Raw genomic sequence first — 16,689 nt, 5'->3', positions numbered from 1 at the left:
ACTTCCATCTCACACTTCCATCTTCTATCTTCTATCTCATTCAAGTTCTTCCTTCTTACTTTGAACTTCCATCAATACATCTATACACCTTTGACATTTATCATGTCCATCTTTGAACAACCTCATGTCCTTCGACATGTATGTTCAATTTATCTTCCTCCACTTACCTCTTGTTCATACTTATGATGATATAGGTCTCTGAATGTTTTCTATCATTCACACCTTGGTCACCTTGACCAACACTCCACTTTGATCACTGATCAACACACATTCCCAACAAACTAACCTTGACGAGTTTCAAGTACATGGTATGCTTACAATGGATTATTTCGAGTTCCTTGTCTAACAATTCAGACTGCCCAAGTTCTTCCAGATGACCATCAGATGCTTCCACACCAATTCAGTTTGCTCCAAAACAAAACAAAAGACAAAAGATAAGAAGCAACAAAACAAAAAGCAAAAAGCAAAAAGCAAAAAGCAAAAAGCAAAAAGCAAAAAGCAAAAAGCAAAAAGCAAAAAGCAAAAAGCAAAAAGCAAAAAGCAAAAAGCAAAAAGCAAAAAGCAAAAAGCAAAAAGCAAAAAGCAAAAAGCAACAATTACAGAAAGCACTCTTCAGTCACAAAGCTTCAAACAATTCTTCGGCATCTCAGAACACAGTCTTTGAACTCGTCCATGGGACCTTCTCTCTCGGCTCGGGTCATCCTCTCTTTGAACAGGCATCACGTTTCTACGTGTCAGGACAAATTCATTGAGGGCTTGATGCCGAAAGCCGCCATTCAATTCCTCGCTCTCGCTCCACCTTGCCCATCTCCTCTGTGAACAGGCGTCACGTATCTACTACGTGTCAGGACAAATTCACTGAGGATTTGGTGCCTCAACTCGCCTCCGATCCGCGTCACGTATTTGCGTGTCAGGACAAATTCACTGAGGACTTGGTGCTCGCATGGTTTTCTCGATCTTTCTCTTCTGGCTCGGCTCATGTTTTCTCTGAACAGGCGTCACGTTTCTACGTGTCAGGACAAATTCATTGAAGGCATGATGCTTGGACTCTTCAAATATCTGTTTCACTCCATCATGGAGGCACAAGGCAACAAAGGAAATTTCGGGACTGGGCCAAAATGCCCATCTGGTCTCTCTGTGGTTGATCTCTACTACTTCCCATCAACTTGCTGATACATGTCGTTAATTTGACTTGATTTATTTGTGCTTCTTTCTCTGACATCTCCTCAATGTCTTCCGAAAGATTGGACATGATAATGCTGTTCTATTCTACAATGTACTTGTGTTTCGTAGCATTGCAGCTCGTTGTTTTCCGCTTTGCTATCTCAGTGAAATACAAGTTTCTTCCAACTCAAACAATCTGACATCGTAACCACATCTAGTATTTGGTTGTTAGCAATATTTGCTTTTTTCATGTTTAGTACCCAACGGTAAAGATCCTACTACCACATAGAGGCAACGACAATTAGATGATATCGGCAGATGAAGAAGCGTTGCTGATGTCGGTTAGCCGGGTATTTTGGTGTTGGTAAGCACGAGCGGCTTGGCTTTTGCCACGTCGTCCGCCAACAGTTCCACTCTACCTAGCAAAACTGCAATTCAACATAACCTCATCACCATCTGGCCATAATGAGGGGAATGCGCGTTTTTGAAAATGTGCAAAAACGCGCATTCCCTCACAATAAAGTCCAAACCAAACAGCAGTATAATTGGAAGGATAAAACAAGGGGCATCAGATTGGGTAAACAGACTATTCAACGAATCAGAGACTGCCATTGCTACAGTGAGATGGTGATGTGTGTGATACGACAACATAATTTGCTTATTCGATTTTCAATAGCCTTGCATGGATAATCTGTGGACTTGTACTTTTTCTTTGTCCCACGTATTGACAATTTCAAATGTTAAAAGATCTTACTCCTCTCGAAGGAACTTGGATATAATCAGAGATTCTCCGCTTCCGGTATGTGGAAGAGCAAGAGCTACTTGGATCGGGAATATGGATCGCTATCCACGAGCAACAACAATGACCTCCATTATGAGCTATATGGAGAACAACCACCACTAGAAACCATCTCCAGGCTATCGAACCAAGACGAGATTATAATCTACTACAGAAGAGATGTCGTTAAATTTTTGTTTGCGCTCTTGGGGTTGGCTTGCATGGCTATTCTGTTGGTGATTCTCTTCGCACTCAAACAAACGCACTCTCCGACCAGTCAATGATGTTCTTCACGAGGTGGGTTGGAATCGAATCCAGACTCGAATTCCTCGTTTCCTTGCACAAATTTGACTTTAAAAAAAGAGCGACTGACCGAAATACAGCCTTCGCAAATATTTTCCTTCATCCTGCCTGCACCATATTTTTATTTCACTACACTGCGTGAGCTTCGCAGATCTGGAGTTCTGGGGAATTTCTCTTGTTCCTCTATACATGTAACTATTTTCCTACCCGACTTTCCAACCATCTTTTTGCACATGAAATCGTTACCAGTTCTTATATGTTTATTACTCATCAACTACAATCACATACAGAGCGAGCTCTATACACTGTCCCACCGAAGAGACCCACCCAATGACTCGAATGATGCTGGAATCGGATGTATGGGGAGATAAAAGGAGCGGAGAATGTGGTCTTCAAATGTTGAAATTGACCTTTCCAAGACATTTCGCTTTCAACGAAACAACCTGTGTAATTAATTAATCGAGTTGTGTTTTGAATAGGGTTGATGTGTTGCACAGGGCCTGCTGGTATTGGAATACGGCATCCAATATGGAAGGATTGTCGGACAATACTTGATCGGGTAGTATTCACTTAGTAGTAGGTATGGCTGACGGTTGTATACCCCACACGGTGGCTTCCAAGCACTTGAGATTAAACATTGTGAGCCCTGCTACTATTCCAATTAAGAAACAGCATATATTGGATAACCCGCGTAGCCAATGAATGATGCCACATAACAGGCGACCATCAGCAATTTAAAGGTGATTAGCCCATCCTCGTCCAAAATGCGTCGGCAAAGGAAAAGTATTGAGCATAGCAGAGCACATAGTTATCTCACCACAAAAAGAAATGCCGCGAAACATCCTTTTCCTCACCAACAGCGAGCTCGGTCAAGCCAATGTGACCCTCGCGGTGGCCGAGGAATTCCTCGGCCGTAACGAATTTTCCGTCCACATCGCTTCCTTTGCACCGCTAGCACGGTTGGTAAGCGACTTGAATCAACGAATGTCTTGTCCCCAGTCGGCGAAATTCCACGAAATATATGGACCTTCCATGGAAGATCTGGCTGTCCGTAGCGAGGTCGGCTTGATGGACCACAAACCAGGGGTCGTGGGCGCGGTTCAGGGCTTTCAAAAGGTTCGTGTAGTGATGTCAAGTTGGACATCTTCAGAATATGGTAAGGCTTTCCAAAGCTGCGTGGATCTTTTAAATGAGCTTCGCCCTGCTGTGGTGGTGGTTGATCCAATCCTTCATGTTGGCTTGAATGCGTGCCAGAGCGTTGGATCTCGTGTCGCTGTGCTGTGGCCGGTTCCGCTTAAAGACGTGGTGATATTGAATCAGCCAAATGCAGCTTTTCTGTGGAAATACCCCATGTAAGAAAGATTCTTATTCGTCGTTACCCATGGAGGGTGTTGTTGTTGTTGTTGTTGTTGTTGTTGTTGTTGTTGATGATGATGGCGATTAAAATGCTCGAGGCCGCTGATTCACATACAGGACTGGATCTGGGTATTCATATCCCCTTCCTTGGACGCTGATACTTCCAAATATGTATTTGGCGCTTCGTGCGGCGCTGGCCTTGAGTACGAGGGACCCTGCTTCGGGAACGGGAGCCGTAGAGAAAGGCTCAAAGGAAGGGAGCCCATTTCCCTTGACAAATGCATATCAGAAGGACTCGCTGCATTTGACGCCCGCATTTCGAGAAATGGACTTCCCATTATATGTACCAGAGAATATTGTGAGTTGTGGGCCGATTCTCCGGTCTTATCAGTCACTTGAGGAAAAGGATCCTGAGATGGCAGCTTGGCTCACCAAGTCCACCATCCTTATCAGCCTTGGATCCCATGCGAAACCGACAGAAGATGTTGCTATTGAAATGGCAAAAGCCATTCAGAGGGTACTCGGTAATCATACTGATCATCAAGTATTATGGAAGCTACGATACGAGTGGAAGACCTCGGTAGCTTTTCAAAAGATTCTTGGGGCATTCCTAGATTCCGGATCTGTGAAAATAGTGCCTTGGATTCAAGCTGATATCATCACTGTTCTTGAAACTGGAAAAATTGCGGTATATGTTCATCATGGAGGTGCAAATTCATACTTTGAGGCATGCAAGTATGTAAACATGACCCGAAGCGCAGCCCACACACATGGAGAAATACCTCTTACTCATTAACGATCTGATTTATAGAGTGGGAGCTCCCCAGGTCATCCTCCCTCAGTGGCTTGACACATATGACTGTGCGACAAGAGTCGAGTGGTTGGGTATAGGAGTCCACGGAAGTCGCAAGGCAGCCCCCGGCATCAACGCCGCGGAATTTTCCCAGGCACTAGAGGCAATATTGCGCGATAAAACGATCCAGGCTAAGGCCGCCAATATGCGAGACGTTTGCAAAACGACGGAGGGGCGTATTTTAGCCCACGACAGAATTGCGGATTTCGCGCTTTGAGCAACTATACCGACCTTCATGCTAGCTCGGCCAGAACCTGCTCCACATCTTCACGAGACTTTTGCAGCGCACTGTCCACTTCGCCATCCGAGTGTCTTGATTTGAATTCGTAATGCAGCTTGACCAGTTCTTTGGCTCGTCGCAAATGATCCTGCTTATTGTTCAGTTGGGTGTCATGGGAGGCATTCACGGTTGAGCTGTTGCTTATTTCGGTCGCGCTGGTATCTGCGAGGGACTGATTTGCATTCACCAAGGAAAGGGCTTCGTTGTGGCCCTGAGCAGTGTTAGGTGGTTCTCGAGTTGGCAAGGGATCGGCGCGTGGAGGGGCAAATCCACTGTGGTAATCAGGGGACCAAGACCTCCAAGCTGCCAAAATAAGAGGTTTGAGAGCGCGAGACTTACACAGACCCGTAGAGATGTGATATCGGACAGTATTTCTGCGACCTGCATTGTGAATGGGGGTGATCTGATTGACCTTCTATGTTGAGGAACTTGAGTGTTCGGGGAACCGATGATGTTCGGGATTCGGGAAGAAATAAGGCATGTCTTGGCAGTGAAGTACAAAGATTATGCACCGTGATGTTACTATAGTCGGTTTTTTTTTTTTTTTTTGGAAATGAAGCTCTAGAATGTGCTTCCCTATTTATTGCCCAGATTTGATGAGATATGTTGCATTAATGATTTGAAGATGTCTAGAAAAGTCCCCGCACCTTATAAACATTATTGGCCTGCCCCTTTCTTGGGCCCATGATGAGTCTCGCCGGTGTGGCCATTAAGCGGTGAAAAAGACGTTCATGTGAGCCGTGGGGTAAATAGAAAACCCCCCGCCACGTTCCAGATTTCTCCTTTTCAATTACGTCTCGTTCAGCATTGCATAAAATGTCTTCGTCAGAACAATCGCTCCAGGCTAACCTTGCCTACGAGCCTCAAGTCCTCAAGTTCGGCACCAGTGGTCGACGTGGCTTGATCGTCGATCTGACCCAACTAGAGATTTACATCAACGTCCTTGGTGAAATCCGCTATCTCCAGTCGATTGCGCCCTCCGATGGAGGAATTACACGTGGCGACGACTTTTATTATGCCTACGACCTTCGTCCTAGTTCAATCAACTATGTTGAGCCAAACCGCGGCGGGCTTTGCCAGGCAGTTGAGAAGGCCCTGAAAGATGCGGGTATGCGCCCCATCAGCCTAGGCGCTATCCCCACACCAGCTCTCACACTTTTTGCACTACAAAGGGGCAAGGGAAGCATTATGGTCACAGGTAGCCATATTCCCTTCGATCGCAATGGCTACAAATTGAACACCTGCCAAGGAGAGCTGTTGAAGAAGGACGAGCAGCCTATCAACGAGTCTGTTGAGGTCGCCCGGAAAGAGCTTCTTGCCCAACCATTTGAGAAGTCTCTTTTCAATGAACAGGGCATGCTTCGGTCTGCCACCGTCACTCTTGAGACCCCAATCCCCGAGGGCAAGAGTGAATATATTCAACGCTACCTTGATTTCTTCAAGGGTGATACTCTCCAAGGCATGAAGCTACTGGTCTACCAACATTCTGCTGTTGGTCGCGATCTCATCGTAGAGCTCCTTGAGCTGCTTGGTGCCGAGGTCCTCCCTGCAGGCCGCAGTGAGACCTTTGTCCCCATCGACACCGAAGCCATTGACCAGGCTCAACTCGACACTGTCCAAAACTTGTCTGACAGCACAGGACAAACTTTTGATGCGGTCATTTCAACTGATGGCGATAGTGATCGTCCCCTTCTCCTGGCTCCAGAGGAGAACAAGCTCCGCTTCTTCAGCGGAGATCTCCTGGGCATGGTCGTCGCTGAATTCCTCGGTGCCGACGCAGTCGTCGTTCCCATCAGCACCAACGACGCTATCGACCGTGGCCCACTCGCCCCTGCTTTGGAGCCCAAGACCAGAATCGGAAGCCCCTACGTTATCGCCGGTATGCAGGATGCAGCTAAGAAGGGGCGCAAGCGCGTCCTAGGATGGGAAGCTAATGGTGGTTTCCTCACTGGCTCCGATATCGAACTCGATGGCCGAAAGCTCCCCGCTCTACCCACACGTGATGCCGTACTCCCCCTTCTATGTGTTCTCTTCGCCTCGCGCAAGAAGCAAACCAACATTCCTACTCTTTTCAAGTCATTGCCTGCCCGATTCAGTCGTGCCGCGGTGATTCGGAACTTCCCTCGGCCAACCAGCGCAAAGATCGTAGCGCGTCTTTCTCCCCTGAACAAACAACATCATCAGGTTGCATATTCTGAGGGGGCTTCCTCACCATTGGACTCGCAGGGTAATGACCTACCAATGTCCGTTGGTGATGCTAAGCACGTCATTCAGATCCGCCAGGAGCTTCAGCAGGTGTTCTCTGCCGAAGCTGGCTTCACGCCGCTCAAGCTGACGAACTACACCGATGGCGTTCGCATGACTTTTGAAAATGGCGATGTTGCGCACATGCGACCTTCAGGTAACGCTGATGAGCTGCGGATATACTCTGTTAGCGATACACAGGCTCGTGCAGATGAGATTTGTGAACAAGGGATTATGGAGCCTAATGGCTTGTTGAGGCAATTGGCAAGCTTGGTTTAGAATGTAGATTTCATACCATCTAAAAAGATCTTCAACAATATCACAAAGTTATGATTGAAAGCTTCCAACATTGCAAGGTTCCAGCCGTCAACGTTTAATTGAAGATGCATTAAAAAACCCCCTCTGGTTACTTCCAAGTTCCATCAAGATCACAACATCGCCAAGTCCACGGTTGCGTGCGCTTCTTTGAATCCTGGATGTTCTCTCTACTCCGTATCCTCACCCCATTTGACCTAAGGGCCTCCAGCTCCACGCCCGCCTCCAGCTCCACGACCGCGCCCAGCTCCAGGTCCGCCTCCTTTGCCTCGAGTGGGGCCAGGAGCTGGAGCAGGTAGAGGGGGACCAGGTGGAGGCCCCACAGGAACCGGAGCGGGTCCAGGTCCAATTCCATAGTAGCCGCCGGGGGGAAGTGGTGGTAAACCAACAGGTGGTAATAAGGGTGGCGGAGCAGGTCCACGGGGAACCGGGATGGGTGCCATAGGTATTGCAGCCATCCCTGCTGGCGGTCCTGGGCCGAACCAAGGTGGCGCGGTGAAAACTCCTGGACCAGCGGGTGCCAGGCCAACGGCAGGCCCTGGAGTTTGTCTGACCAAACTATGGTTCATGCCATTCCGTGGTGTTGTTGCAAGATCGAATCGTGGCAGTTTCATAGTTGCGCATGTCGACAAGACTAGCTCGCGCTGGAGATGATTGTCCGGCGCGGTTCCCATGTACAAAAGTGACCGCAGGGCCGGACCATCAAGGCGGGTTGCAGAAGGCTGATTTGGTGTATGGGGTGTGACTATGGCTTGGACTCTGGTCCATGGCATAAGTCTTCTTCTTCGAGCGTCCCCTCCGCGAACAGTAATCTCAAGCTCGATTACGGGGCGTACTTTAGTATCTCCTGTTACTCCCTTTATCGCCGAAGAGCCAAGACTTGGGATAGCCCGATATTGACCGTTAGCAGCATTGGCTCCCAAGAGGTTTCCAAAGGGTCCTAGAATTTCATTCAGGTCTTTTTGGTTGAGAATCATACATGAGGCTCCAGTATCCCAGAGAAAATCAAGTTCTGCATAGGATTGAATACCCGGCACTCGTACAGCCAACCGAATCTGATGTTCGAGGGATGGTTAATGATAAGAAAATTAACTAGGAACAAGGGGATAGTCATAAAATCTCACACAATTGAACCATGGGCGGTGCCGATCTCTTTGGTAAGTTATCTGAGGGTAGCATGGTATGGGCCCGGGAGTGAGAAGCTAGAGTAGCAAGTGTCAGGTGAGAAGGAGGCCACCTAGTGTAGAAGTATCAAATTTGGAAAGGAAAATTTACCCCTTCTACCCAAAAACTCCAAATTTCACCAGACGCTGAGGCGACACACTCGTATTCATCCCAGACGAAGGGCCTTGGGTGACAGAGCTGCTTCCCTTGCTGCCAATAGGTGACAAGGCCATCGTTCCAATCAAGCGCTTTCGTTCTATAGGCAAGCAAAATGGCATCAACTGTCACTACCTTGTCAGCAGCGTCTCTACTCTCAATCAAACCCTCACGGATTACTAAGAGATGTTTAATTCGTTGGAGAACATTCCAGTCGGTGATTCCAGCCTCGGTCTGGGAAATCTCCCTTAAAATAGAACGTTAGAATAGAAATCAGGAAAGATATCTCGATTGAAAACTTACTGGCGCATGCGACATTCCTCTTCCAATTCGGCCAATCTGCTCTTGAATATATCAGGTAGAATATTGTCGACGATTCTTTCCTTGCATCTCACTATCTGAGCCGAGAGATCCCTATCCAGAGTCAATCTCAGGACAGCAATTATGCGACACCCGCGAAATTTAACAATACTTACGATGGGTCAACATCATCATCATGCATAGTCCAGCCATCAGGCAGTTTCGAGTAATCTGTGAGCGGCACACGCCCAGCATGCTGCCATCTCTTTCTTTCAAGCTTTGTCGGTTTCGGTAGTTCCTCTTCATCTTCAAGCGGCTCTGGGGTCGGCGCGCCTACCCAGGTGAACCCAAGGCCCAGTTTGTTGATGTCAAGAATGTGACGTCTCGTGCCGTCCATAATATCTCCATAGGCCCACCGTTCGTTCTCCTCGGTCTGCCCCGTCTTCCTCTTTCTTTTGAGTGGCATTTTGGAGAGATCGCGGCAATGAAACTGCCGTGGTAATGTACCGCAACTCGAGATGCAAGGATAATTATGGAGAATTATTCGGAGAAAACCAGGCAGATTTTATAGAGTTGACCGTGCTAGGAGCCGAACAGGCCTCCATCTTAACAATAAAGATCCATTGGTCGAAACATTTCGTGGGAAAACTCGGCCATGGTAATTCAAGTGAAAGAATCGAGTTGAGATGCTTTCGGCTGGATATTTCTTCTTTGTTCCTCTTCTCCATCCAAGTTTGAAGGCCTTCACTAGCGTGAATTTAACGAGTAAAGAGATAGGAATGGCGCTAAAATCAAAGGATTGACGGTGACGAGTCATCCGGATTGGGGAAAGGTCACAAGGATATATGATCAAAGAATGTGCCCTTGACCTCAAAATTAAGAAACTTCAATTCCCGAGCTCAAGGCTCCGGAGGTCATGGGAGAAAAAAAAAAAAGGAAAGGAAAGGAAATGTTCCGTGCTAAGGAAAGAAAGGAACAAATAAATAAATGGCACAGATTATATCGTGTGAGGACGACGATTTCCCCTAGAGGCGTGAAGTTGGAACCCCCTCGCATGTCGGCAAAAAGATTGTTCAAAGCGAATCCCCGTTCCCTGGACATTGTAGGATTTGGATGCACACTTTGTGAGGATGTAAACCTGTAGTAATCAATACCGTATTATCTATCAGGCTTTCGCTTTTATTTGCATCTTCTTTCAAAGAATCAATAGCATCTCGGAGAAGAGAACGATGAAATCACCTTCTCCAAATATCAGCTAGATCCACCGCTACTGATCTGCAGTCTCAGACCAAAGCCAATCGTGGCCCGTGGGTAGTATGTATTAGAGAGTATTCATACACTGTTCAGCCCTGGAGTTGTCGTCAAATAAAGGCTCCGATGTTAAGATTGTGAGATTGTGACTTACACTGCATCCACTTATTTGATTCCTTCAAAAAAAAAATCGGGAATTCTGTCGAGGAAATGCATTTTCCATCTCTTCATTGCGAAGCGGTTGATATAGAGAGCGGGATAACTACTACATCTCCCGCTGTCTCCTGAGTCCCGCTAAATCCGCCTTAAACTTAAATAAGACTCGCCCTCTTTTGGCCTCATGTCAACATTTGAAGCAACTCCAGGGTTTGGGCAATGCTTCTAATGTCTCGGTCTTCTTAGGCATATTTTGACCAGAATGGTGCTTCATTGGGCCTTTCTACTTCTCTGCGATGTTTTGGAATATTGGTCTGATTGCATGCTCGTGGCTGACATCTGGACACATGCAGGGTTGATGATTTTGGCCATCATTCCCCTAGTTTGGTTACACTGGAAAGCTGGGCACTCGTAAAATGTTTTTTTTTTTTGGTAGTCAAATGCAAAGCTAAGGCCTAATGACATTGTGTAATATGTTCACCCTCGTCTGCCAACGAGCCGTATCCACCATATCATGCATGTAGCAGTATCCTTTCCTCTCTCCCGGATCCATAACACATCATGATAAGGCATATGTTTCGAAGAGAATAAAAACCTCGTTTCGTCCCTTACTCCTTCTCAGAGGCTGTCAGATCCTCCTCGTTGATAGGCTCGAGGAGTATAAATCGGCGCTGTCTCGTTCCATCCGGCAGCTGAACAGACCCATCATTGAACTGGTGCGCAAGTGCGTAGTCCTGCTTGAGGAAATACTTCTGTTCGTGGACGATGTAGAGGACTATATGCTCGAGCCAGACCCAATCGTAGGTTTCCTTCTTCAACCAGTGAGCAATTCGACGACGGAGGGTGTTGCTGTCCAGGCCTTTAAGGAAAATGTCAATGAAGTCGTGATTAGTGCCCGTCTCGAAAATGCGAGAGTCGCGACGGTGGGCTTTTATGAAAAGGAAGTAGCTGTCCAGGCTTCGTCCCTTCTGCTTCAAGCTCGATTCTCCATTGTTTTGCGCGTACATCTCTTCGTGTTTCTTGCCATCTTCACCTTCAGTATCATTTTCTGATTCATCTTTGATAGGCGTCGGAGATGACGAAGCCTCGACTTCAAGTTCGGGGGTCGGTTCTCTGTTGATCATCCTTTTGCATTGGTTGACGAAGCGGTTGATCTCAGTTAGGCAAATGTTCAATGGCACATGTTCTGTATTCACCTGTTGTTCGCATAGATCCACCCAATTCAAAGAGTTGGCAAAATGTTCTCTCAGGTCAGGTGCTTCAAAGTTGAAGCTTTCTTGGGGTCTACTCCTTTTGACAACCAAGATATCAGCCATGACTTCAACGGCGGACTCCATGGTCAGCAACAGCTGCCTGTTAACCTCGCTGATTTCAGTGATGATATGTAGTGCGTTGGTAAGCTGCGCGGTGAGATTCCCGTTTTGGCGGTCGAGCTCCCAACGCCAGAGCAAATGAGTTGGGTCCAGGCACACATGCATATAGTTTCGCGGTAGAAAGTGTGAAAAGGGAGGAGGTGGGGTGCTCGCCATTTTGATGGTTTGGAGTGAAACTCGGTGGTGCAGGCGAGAGAGTATGGGGAGGGGATGGGAAAGGTGAAGAGGAAGCTTGGTAAGAGGGGAAGAAAAAGGGCGAAGAACATCCAGGGCCTGGGTTATATGTATACATATACTCAAGCCGAGAGAATATTGGAACTGAAAAGGGAACAGCAAGAGGGAACAATAGGATGATGGGGAACCCTCAAGTGCTCAAATGTTCTCTATAGGACTCCCGAGTGCAATGTCCTGATTAGGCAAAAGAAAAAGAAGAGAGAGAATCACCTTGAATAGCATCATGGATAAGAATAGAATCTTGGATGAATACCAGTAGAATAGAATCATGAATAGGATCGACGGTTGATTTCTAATAACATCGCATTGTGAATACCATCTAGGAAATTAAACCATGAGGAAACAAGTCACATTTTGGCCCAATCTATTGATTAAGTACGGTAACAGAGACATCCTTAACCAACCTGAGCGAGCTAGATACAGAGGAAAACAGGAGAAAAAATGCGGGGGAAAATAGAAAAGCCGTGACAGCAAGAAAAAAAGGCACGAGCATGTCACATCTCCGTTAATTGCAGGGACATAGGAAAAAAAACCATAGCAGTGGCGCCGATGGCGGCCTGCGTCCATCAACTCTTTCATAATAGATAGGCTACTCGGCCAATCCATCGAGCCACTGCGGAGAGCGGGAATGATAAAACACAGAAAGCCACTTTTGACGCAGGTTCTGCGATCGTAAAAATCCGCATCAGGACATCAAGGGGTGAGAAGGGGGTTTATGGTGTTTAGATGAGGTCAGCAACGTTCATGGGCATCTCCTCAACCTGGGTGGAGTAGAACTGCTCAATCTCGCGGAGCATGCGAACATCGTCAGCGGTGACGAAGTTGATGGCAACACCCTTACGACCGAAACGACCACCACGACCGATACGGTGAATGTAGTTCTCACGGTTGGCGGGGAGATCGTAGTTGATGACCAGGGAAACCTGCTGGACATCGATACCACGGGCAAGCAAGTCAGTGGCGATCAGGACACGGGAAGAACCGGAACGGAACTCCTTCATGATAACATCACGCTGGCCCTGCTCCATGTCACCGTGCATGGCGGAGACGGTGAAGTCACGGGCAGTGAGCTTGTCGGTGAGCCAGTCGACCTTTCTGCGGGTGTTGCAGAAGATGACAGCCTGGGTGATGGTGACGGTCTCGTAGAGATCGGACAGAGTGTCGAGCTTCCAGTCCTCCTTCTCAACAGCGATGTAGAACTGCTTAATACCCTCAAGGGTAAGCTCCTGCTTCTTGACCAAGATACGGATGGGGTCACGCATGAACTTGGTGGTGACCTCAAGGACATCCTGGGGCATGGTAGCGGAGAGCAGGTTGACCTGGGTGGACTGGGGAAGGAGCTGGAAGATGTCGTAAATCTGCTCGGTGAAACCACGGGACAGCATCTCATCGGCCTCGTCGAGAATGAAGAGCTTCATGGTGGTGGTGAGGAGAACGCGACGCTGGATCATGTCGTGAACACGACCGGGGGTACCGACAACGACCTGAGGGCCCTCGCGGAGAGCGGTCATGTCCTCGCGGACGGGGGTACCACCGATACAGGCGTGGCAGGTGAGGTTCATGAAGTCACCAATGGCGACAACGACCTTCTGAATCTGCTGGGCCAACTCACGGGTGGGAGCAAGGATCAAAGCCTGGCAACCCTTAACCTCGGGGTCGATCTTCTGCAGGGCGGAGATGGAGAAGGTAGCGGTCTTTCCGGTACCGGACTGAGCCTGGGCGATAACATCGTTACCTGTAGAAAACAGAGTTAGACTGATGTCGCTCAAGGGATGAAGAATTTATAAATTTTGAGGATTGGGAAGAAACATACCCTTGATGATGGGCATGATGGCGCGCTGCTGAATAGCAGAGGGGCGCTCGAAACCGTAGGCGTAGATACCTAGAAATACCTCTCGTCAGTTAAATTTCCTTTTTTTTTTCGATGCCCCGCCGCCCACGAGGGGAAACGGGCATCGGAAAGTCAAAAATTCTTATTACATACCGCGGAGCAACTCAGGCTTGAGGTTCATGGCATCGAAGGAGTCGGTGATCTCATCGTAGTTGGACTCGATCATTCCTGTAAAGAGGAACGATTCAGGTTAGTCTTGTGCTTCATGGTTTTGTTGTCTGCCCTTTTTTTTTTCCCTTGTGTCGCCACCAAACAGTGTTCCCAGTGTGTGTAAAACCCACAAGAGGATTACCGCGAAGGGTCTCATTTAGGAGAATAAGAAAATCAGGGACAGAGGTATCACATACCCTCGGGAAGATCCTCAAGTCCCTTATCGTTCGACATATTGGGTGGTTGTTAGGGGTGGTGATCACAGACGACTTGTCGCTGCGATCTGGATGGTGGGGGTGAGAGGGTTTTTAGCGAACGTGCCCTGTGGGGTAGTGTTCGCGAGTGTTGGAAAAACTAGTATCTGAACTCTTCAAATATGAAGAGTTGACAGGTACTAGGTAAGGGTTGTAAAATAGGGTGGAAGTGGAAAGTCGTAAAAGACTGAAGTGGGAAGGGAAAAGAAGAAGAAAAAAAATCGACCAGCGGGAGTGCCTATTTGCTGTGACGGGTTTTTTTTTTTTTTTTTTTTTTCTCTTTTTTTTCTTTTTTCTCCCTTTTCCAGTCAGCGCACGGACCACAACATGAAAAAAAAAACTACATTCACCGCTTGCCACATGTGGGACCTTCCCATTTGAGAAGCGAGTAGTAGTCATTCAATTTCAGTTCAACGTTACTTTCTATATATTGTTCTTTAATTGTTGGTCTTTGTTCCTTGTGGGTCTTCCTCCTAAGAAACTCCATTCTGTCCCTGCTTGGTCATTCACTGGCAATTTAATTCATTCATCTTTGGTTGGGCTTTCCTAGTTGGGCTCTATCGCCAACTATTGGGCTTTATTACAAGAGCGCTCGGACGGGCAGAAAAAGAAAATCTTGAAGCCCTAAAGTCGCACCCGTGGGCCATGCCTGACATCACAACTCTAAGTCATCCACTTGCCCAAGAGGATCAAGGCATAGAGGTTATTCCAAGTCATCCTTTGGGCGTCAAGCCAAGTGGGAATGCTCTCCTAGCCACGTCAAACCTTCGCTCGGCAATCGGAACATGGCAATTGCTCCCCGATGAATTGATCCTGTTATTGTTGGAATGTATGGATGGGGCCAGTCTTCTGGCCTTTGGAAGGACATGCAAGGCTTTCTATGCATTCACCCGGGCAGAGGAACTATGGAAGGCTTTGTTTATTAGGTAAGTTTGAATCGAAGCATGTGTTTCGCCTCGGGACACCGAACATTGAATTCTGCCAAGATCTTTGATCTATATCTTGTGGCTGGTTCTGCCGGTCTCCACTTTTGAATATTGAAGGCGACAACAGCCCTGATTCCTGAACCACCTGAGCATGAAGAAAATCAACCAAAACTACTGAACATGTCGAATCATTGCTAACATTGTATGACAACATCATTAGTTGTTCTCCAGAGTCATTCACTTGGCGAGGAACATGGCGATCAACTTATTTGAATCTGCCAGCCTCCAAAGTCCCCATCGTGGATTGTTCTAACCTTTACTCTGATGCTCTATACCGACCATTCAATTGCGCGCATATTTTGATGGACCCCTATGTCTCCAAGATCCCGACGCGCAATCAAATTCCACGTCTACCCGACTTGTCACCGGAAGAGTTCCACGAAAAATGGGCTGACCGCCCATTCATCCTAACCGAGCCTGTCAAAGCCTGGCCGGTCTACAAGAACTGGACGGTTGGCCACCTGCTCTCCAAGTACGGATCGGAAAAATTCCGTGCAGAAGCAGTTGACTGGGTCCTTCGCACTTATGGCGACTACATGGCTGATAATGTGGATGAAAGTCCCCTTTATCTATTTGACCGGAACTTTGTCTCCAAGATGGGCCTGGCAGTTGGTCAACCTGATGAGACCCCCGATGCAGCCTACTGGCCACCGTCATGCTTCGCGGAAGATCTTTTCTCAGTGTTCGGGAATGAGCGCCCGGACCGTCAGTGGTTGATCGTGGGACCAGAGCGGTCGGGCAGTAAATTTCATAAAGATCCGAACGCCACCAGTGCTTGGAATGCAGTGCTCAGGGGTCCAAAGTATTGGATTATGTTCCCGTCTGGCGATAGGCAGGATCCACCGCCCGGCGTCTTTGTCTCGGATGACCAGAGCGAGGTTACCTCGCCGCTTAGCATCGCCGAATGGCTCCTGACATTCCACGCGGAGGCGCGACGAACGGCCGGCTGCATGGAAGGAATTTGTGGCGAAGGCGAGATCTTACATGTCCCGTCTGGATGGTGGCATTTGGTTGTCAATTTGGAACCCTCTATCGCCATTACTCAGAACTTCATGCCTCGCTCGCACCTTGTCGCTGCGCTGGACTTCCTCTCCAACAAAGCTGATCAAGTCTCCGGATTCAAGAAGAATGTCGAGAATCCGTACCAAAAGTTTATTGACGGCATGCAAGACGCATACCCTGAACTTTTACAGGAGGCCCAAGAAGAGCTACAAAGGAAAGCGGAAGGGAAGAAGCGCAAGTGGGACGATATTGTTCATGGAAAACCAGAGGAGTCCCAAGATCAAGAGGCTGGAGGATTTAGCTTTGGATTTGGAGACGATGGGAGTGACGTTGAAGTCCCATAACCTGCAATGTCGAAAAGAGGGGAGGTCTCATTCCCATGATAACGACCATATAAAAACGTTGATAATCAATCATCTCATAGCAACCGATGCGAAATAAAAAGGAAATTACGGATTCATGCTGAGTGAGCCAAGTCC

At 47.7% G+C, this 16,689-nt stretch overlaps 7 protein-coding genes across 7 annotated transcripts; 3 read left to right on the top strand and 4 right to left on the bottom strand.

The window, feature by feature from the left end:
• Nucleotides 1–3,055: 3,055 nt before the first annotated feature.
• Nucleotides 3,056–4,671, top strand: N7466_005525 (glycosyltransferase; the record flags this gene model as incomplete). Its single annotated transcript, XM_057164922.1, has 3 exons — nucleotides 3,056–3,597; nucleotides 3,719–4,336; nucleotides 4,413–4,671. Coding segments are annotated over 3 exons (1,419 nt in total), but the record flags the coding sequence as incomplete, so codon positions are not given.
• Nucleotides 4,672–4,687: 16 nt separating this feature from the next.
• On the bottom strand, nucleotides 4,688–5,121 carry N7466_005524 (uncharacterized protein; the record flags this gene model as incomplete). The annotated part of the gene is made up of 2 exons (XM_057164921.1): nucleotides 4,688–4,945; nucleotides 5,074–5,121. 2 exons carry the CDS (start codon nucleotides 5,119–5,121, stop codon nucleotides 4,688–4,690), a joined length of 306 nt encoding a protein of 101 aa, XP_057020520.1.
• A 429-nt stretch (nucleotides 5,122–5,550) lies between these two features.
• Nucleotides 5,551–7,257, top strand: N7466_005523 (uncharacterized protein; the record flags this gene model as incomplete). The annotated part of the gene is made up of 1 exon (XM_057164920.1): nucleotides 5,551–7,257. One exon carries the CDS (start codon nucleotides 5,551–5,553, stop codon nucleotides 7,255–7,257), a length of 1,707 nt encoding a protein of 568 aa, XP_057020519.1.
• A 233-nt stretch (nucleotides 7,258–7,490) lies between these two features.
• On the bottom strand, nucleotides 7,491–9,379 carry N7466_005522 (uncharacterized protein; the record flags this gene model as incomplete). The annotated part of the gene is made up of 4 exons (XM_057164919.1): nucleotides 7,491–8,348; nucleotides 8,569–8,860; nucleotides 8,917–9,027; nucleotides 9,090–9,379. 4 exons carry the CDS (start codon nucleotides 9,377–9,379, stop codon nucleotides 7,491–7,493), a joined length of 1,551 nt encoding a protein of 516 aa, XP_057020518.1.
• A 1,549-nt stretch (nucleotides 9,380–10,928) lies between these two features.
• On the bottom strand, nucleotides 10,929–11,849 carry N7466_005521 (uncharacterized protein; the record flags this gene model as incomplete). Its single annotated transcript, XM_057164918.1, has 1 exon — nucleotides 10,929–11,849. The coding sequence occupies one exon, from the start codon at nucleotides 11,847–11,849 to the stop codon at nucleotides 10,929–10,931; it is 921 nt and encodes a 306-aa protein (XP_057020517.1).
• Nucleotides 11,850–12,649: 800 nt separating this feature from the next.
• Nucleotides 12,650–14,202, bottom strand: tif1 (putative eukaryotic translation initiation factor 4; the record flags this gene model as incomplete). Its single annotated transcript, XM_057164917.1, has 4 exons — nucleotides 12,650–13,662; nucleotides 13,741–13,809; nucleotides 13,912–13,986; nucleotides 14,166–14,202. The coding sequence occupies 4 exons, from the start codon at nucleotides 14,200–14,202 to the stop codon at nucleotides 12,650–12,652; spliced, it is 1,194 nt and encodes a 397-aa protein (XP_057020516.1).
• A 665-nt stretch (nucleotides 14,203–14,867) lies between these two features.
• N7466_005519 (putative F-box and JmjC domain protein) lies at nucleotides 14,868–16,554 on the top strand (the record flags this gene model as incomplete). The annotated part of the gene is made up of 2 exons (XM_057164916.1): nucleotides 14,868–15,148; nucleotides 15,369–16,554. 2 exons carry the CDS (start codon nucleotides 14,868–14,870, stop codon nucleotides 16,552–16,554), a joined length of 1,467 nt encoding a protein of 488 aa, XP_057020515.1.
• Between the last annotated feature and the right edge of the window lie 135 nt (nucleotides 16,555–16,689).

The sequence above is a fragment of the Penicillium verhagenii genome (genome assembly GCF_028828195.1).
Source record: "Penicillium verhagenii strain IBT 33310 chromosome Unknown utg000006l_segment0_segment0, whole genome shotgun sequence".
NCBI lineage: Eukaryota > Fungi > Ascomycota > Eurotiomycetes > Eurotiales > Aspergillaceae > Penicillium > Penicillium verhagenii.
Note: the sequence above shows the minus strand (reverse complement) of the source record. Positions and strands in the feature narration are given on the sequence as shown.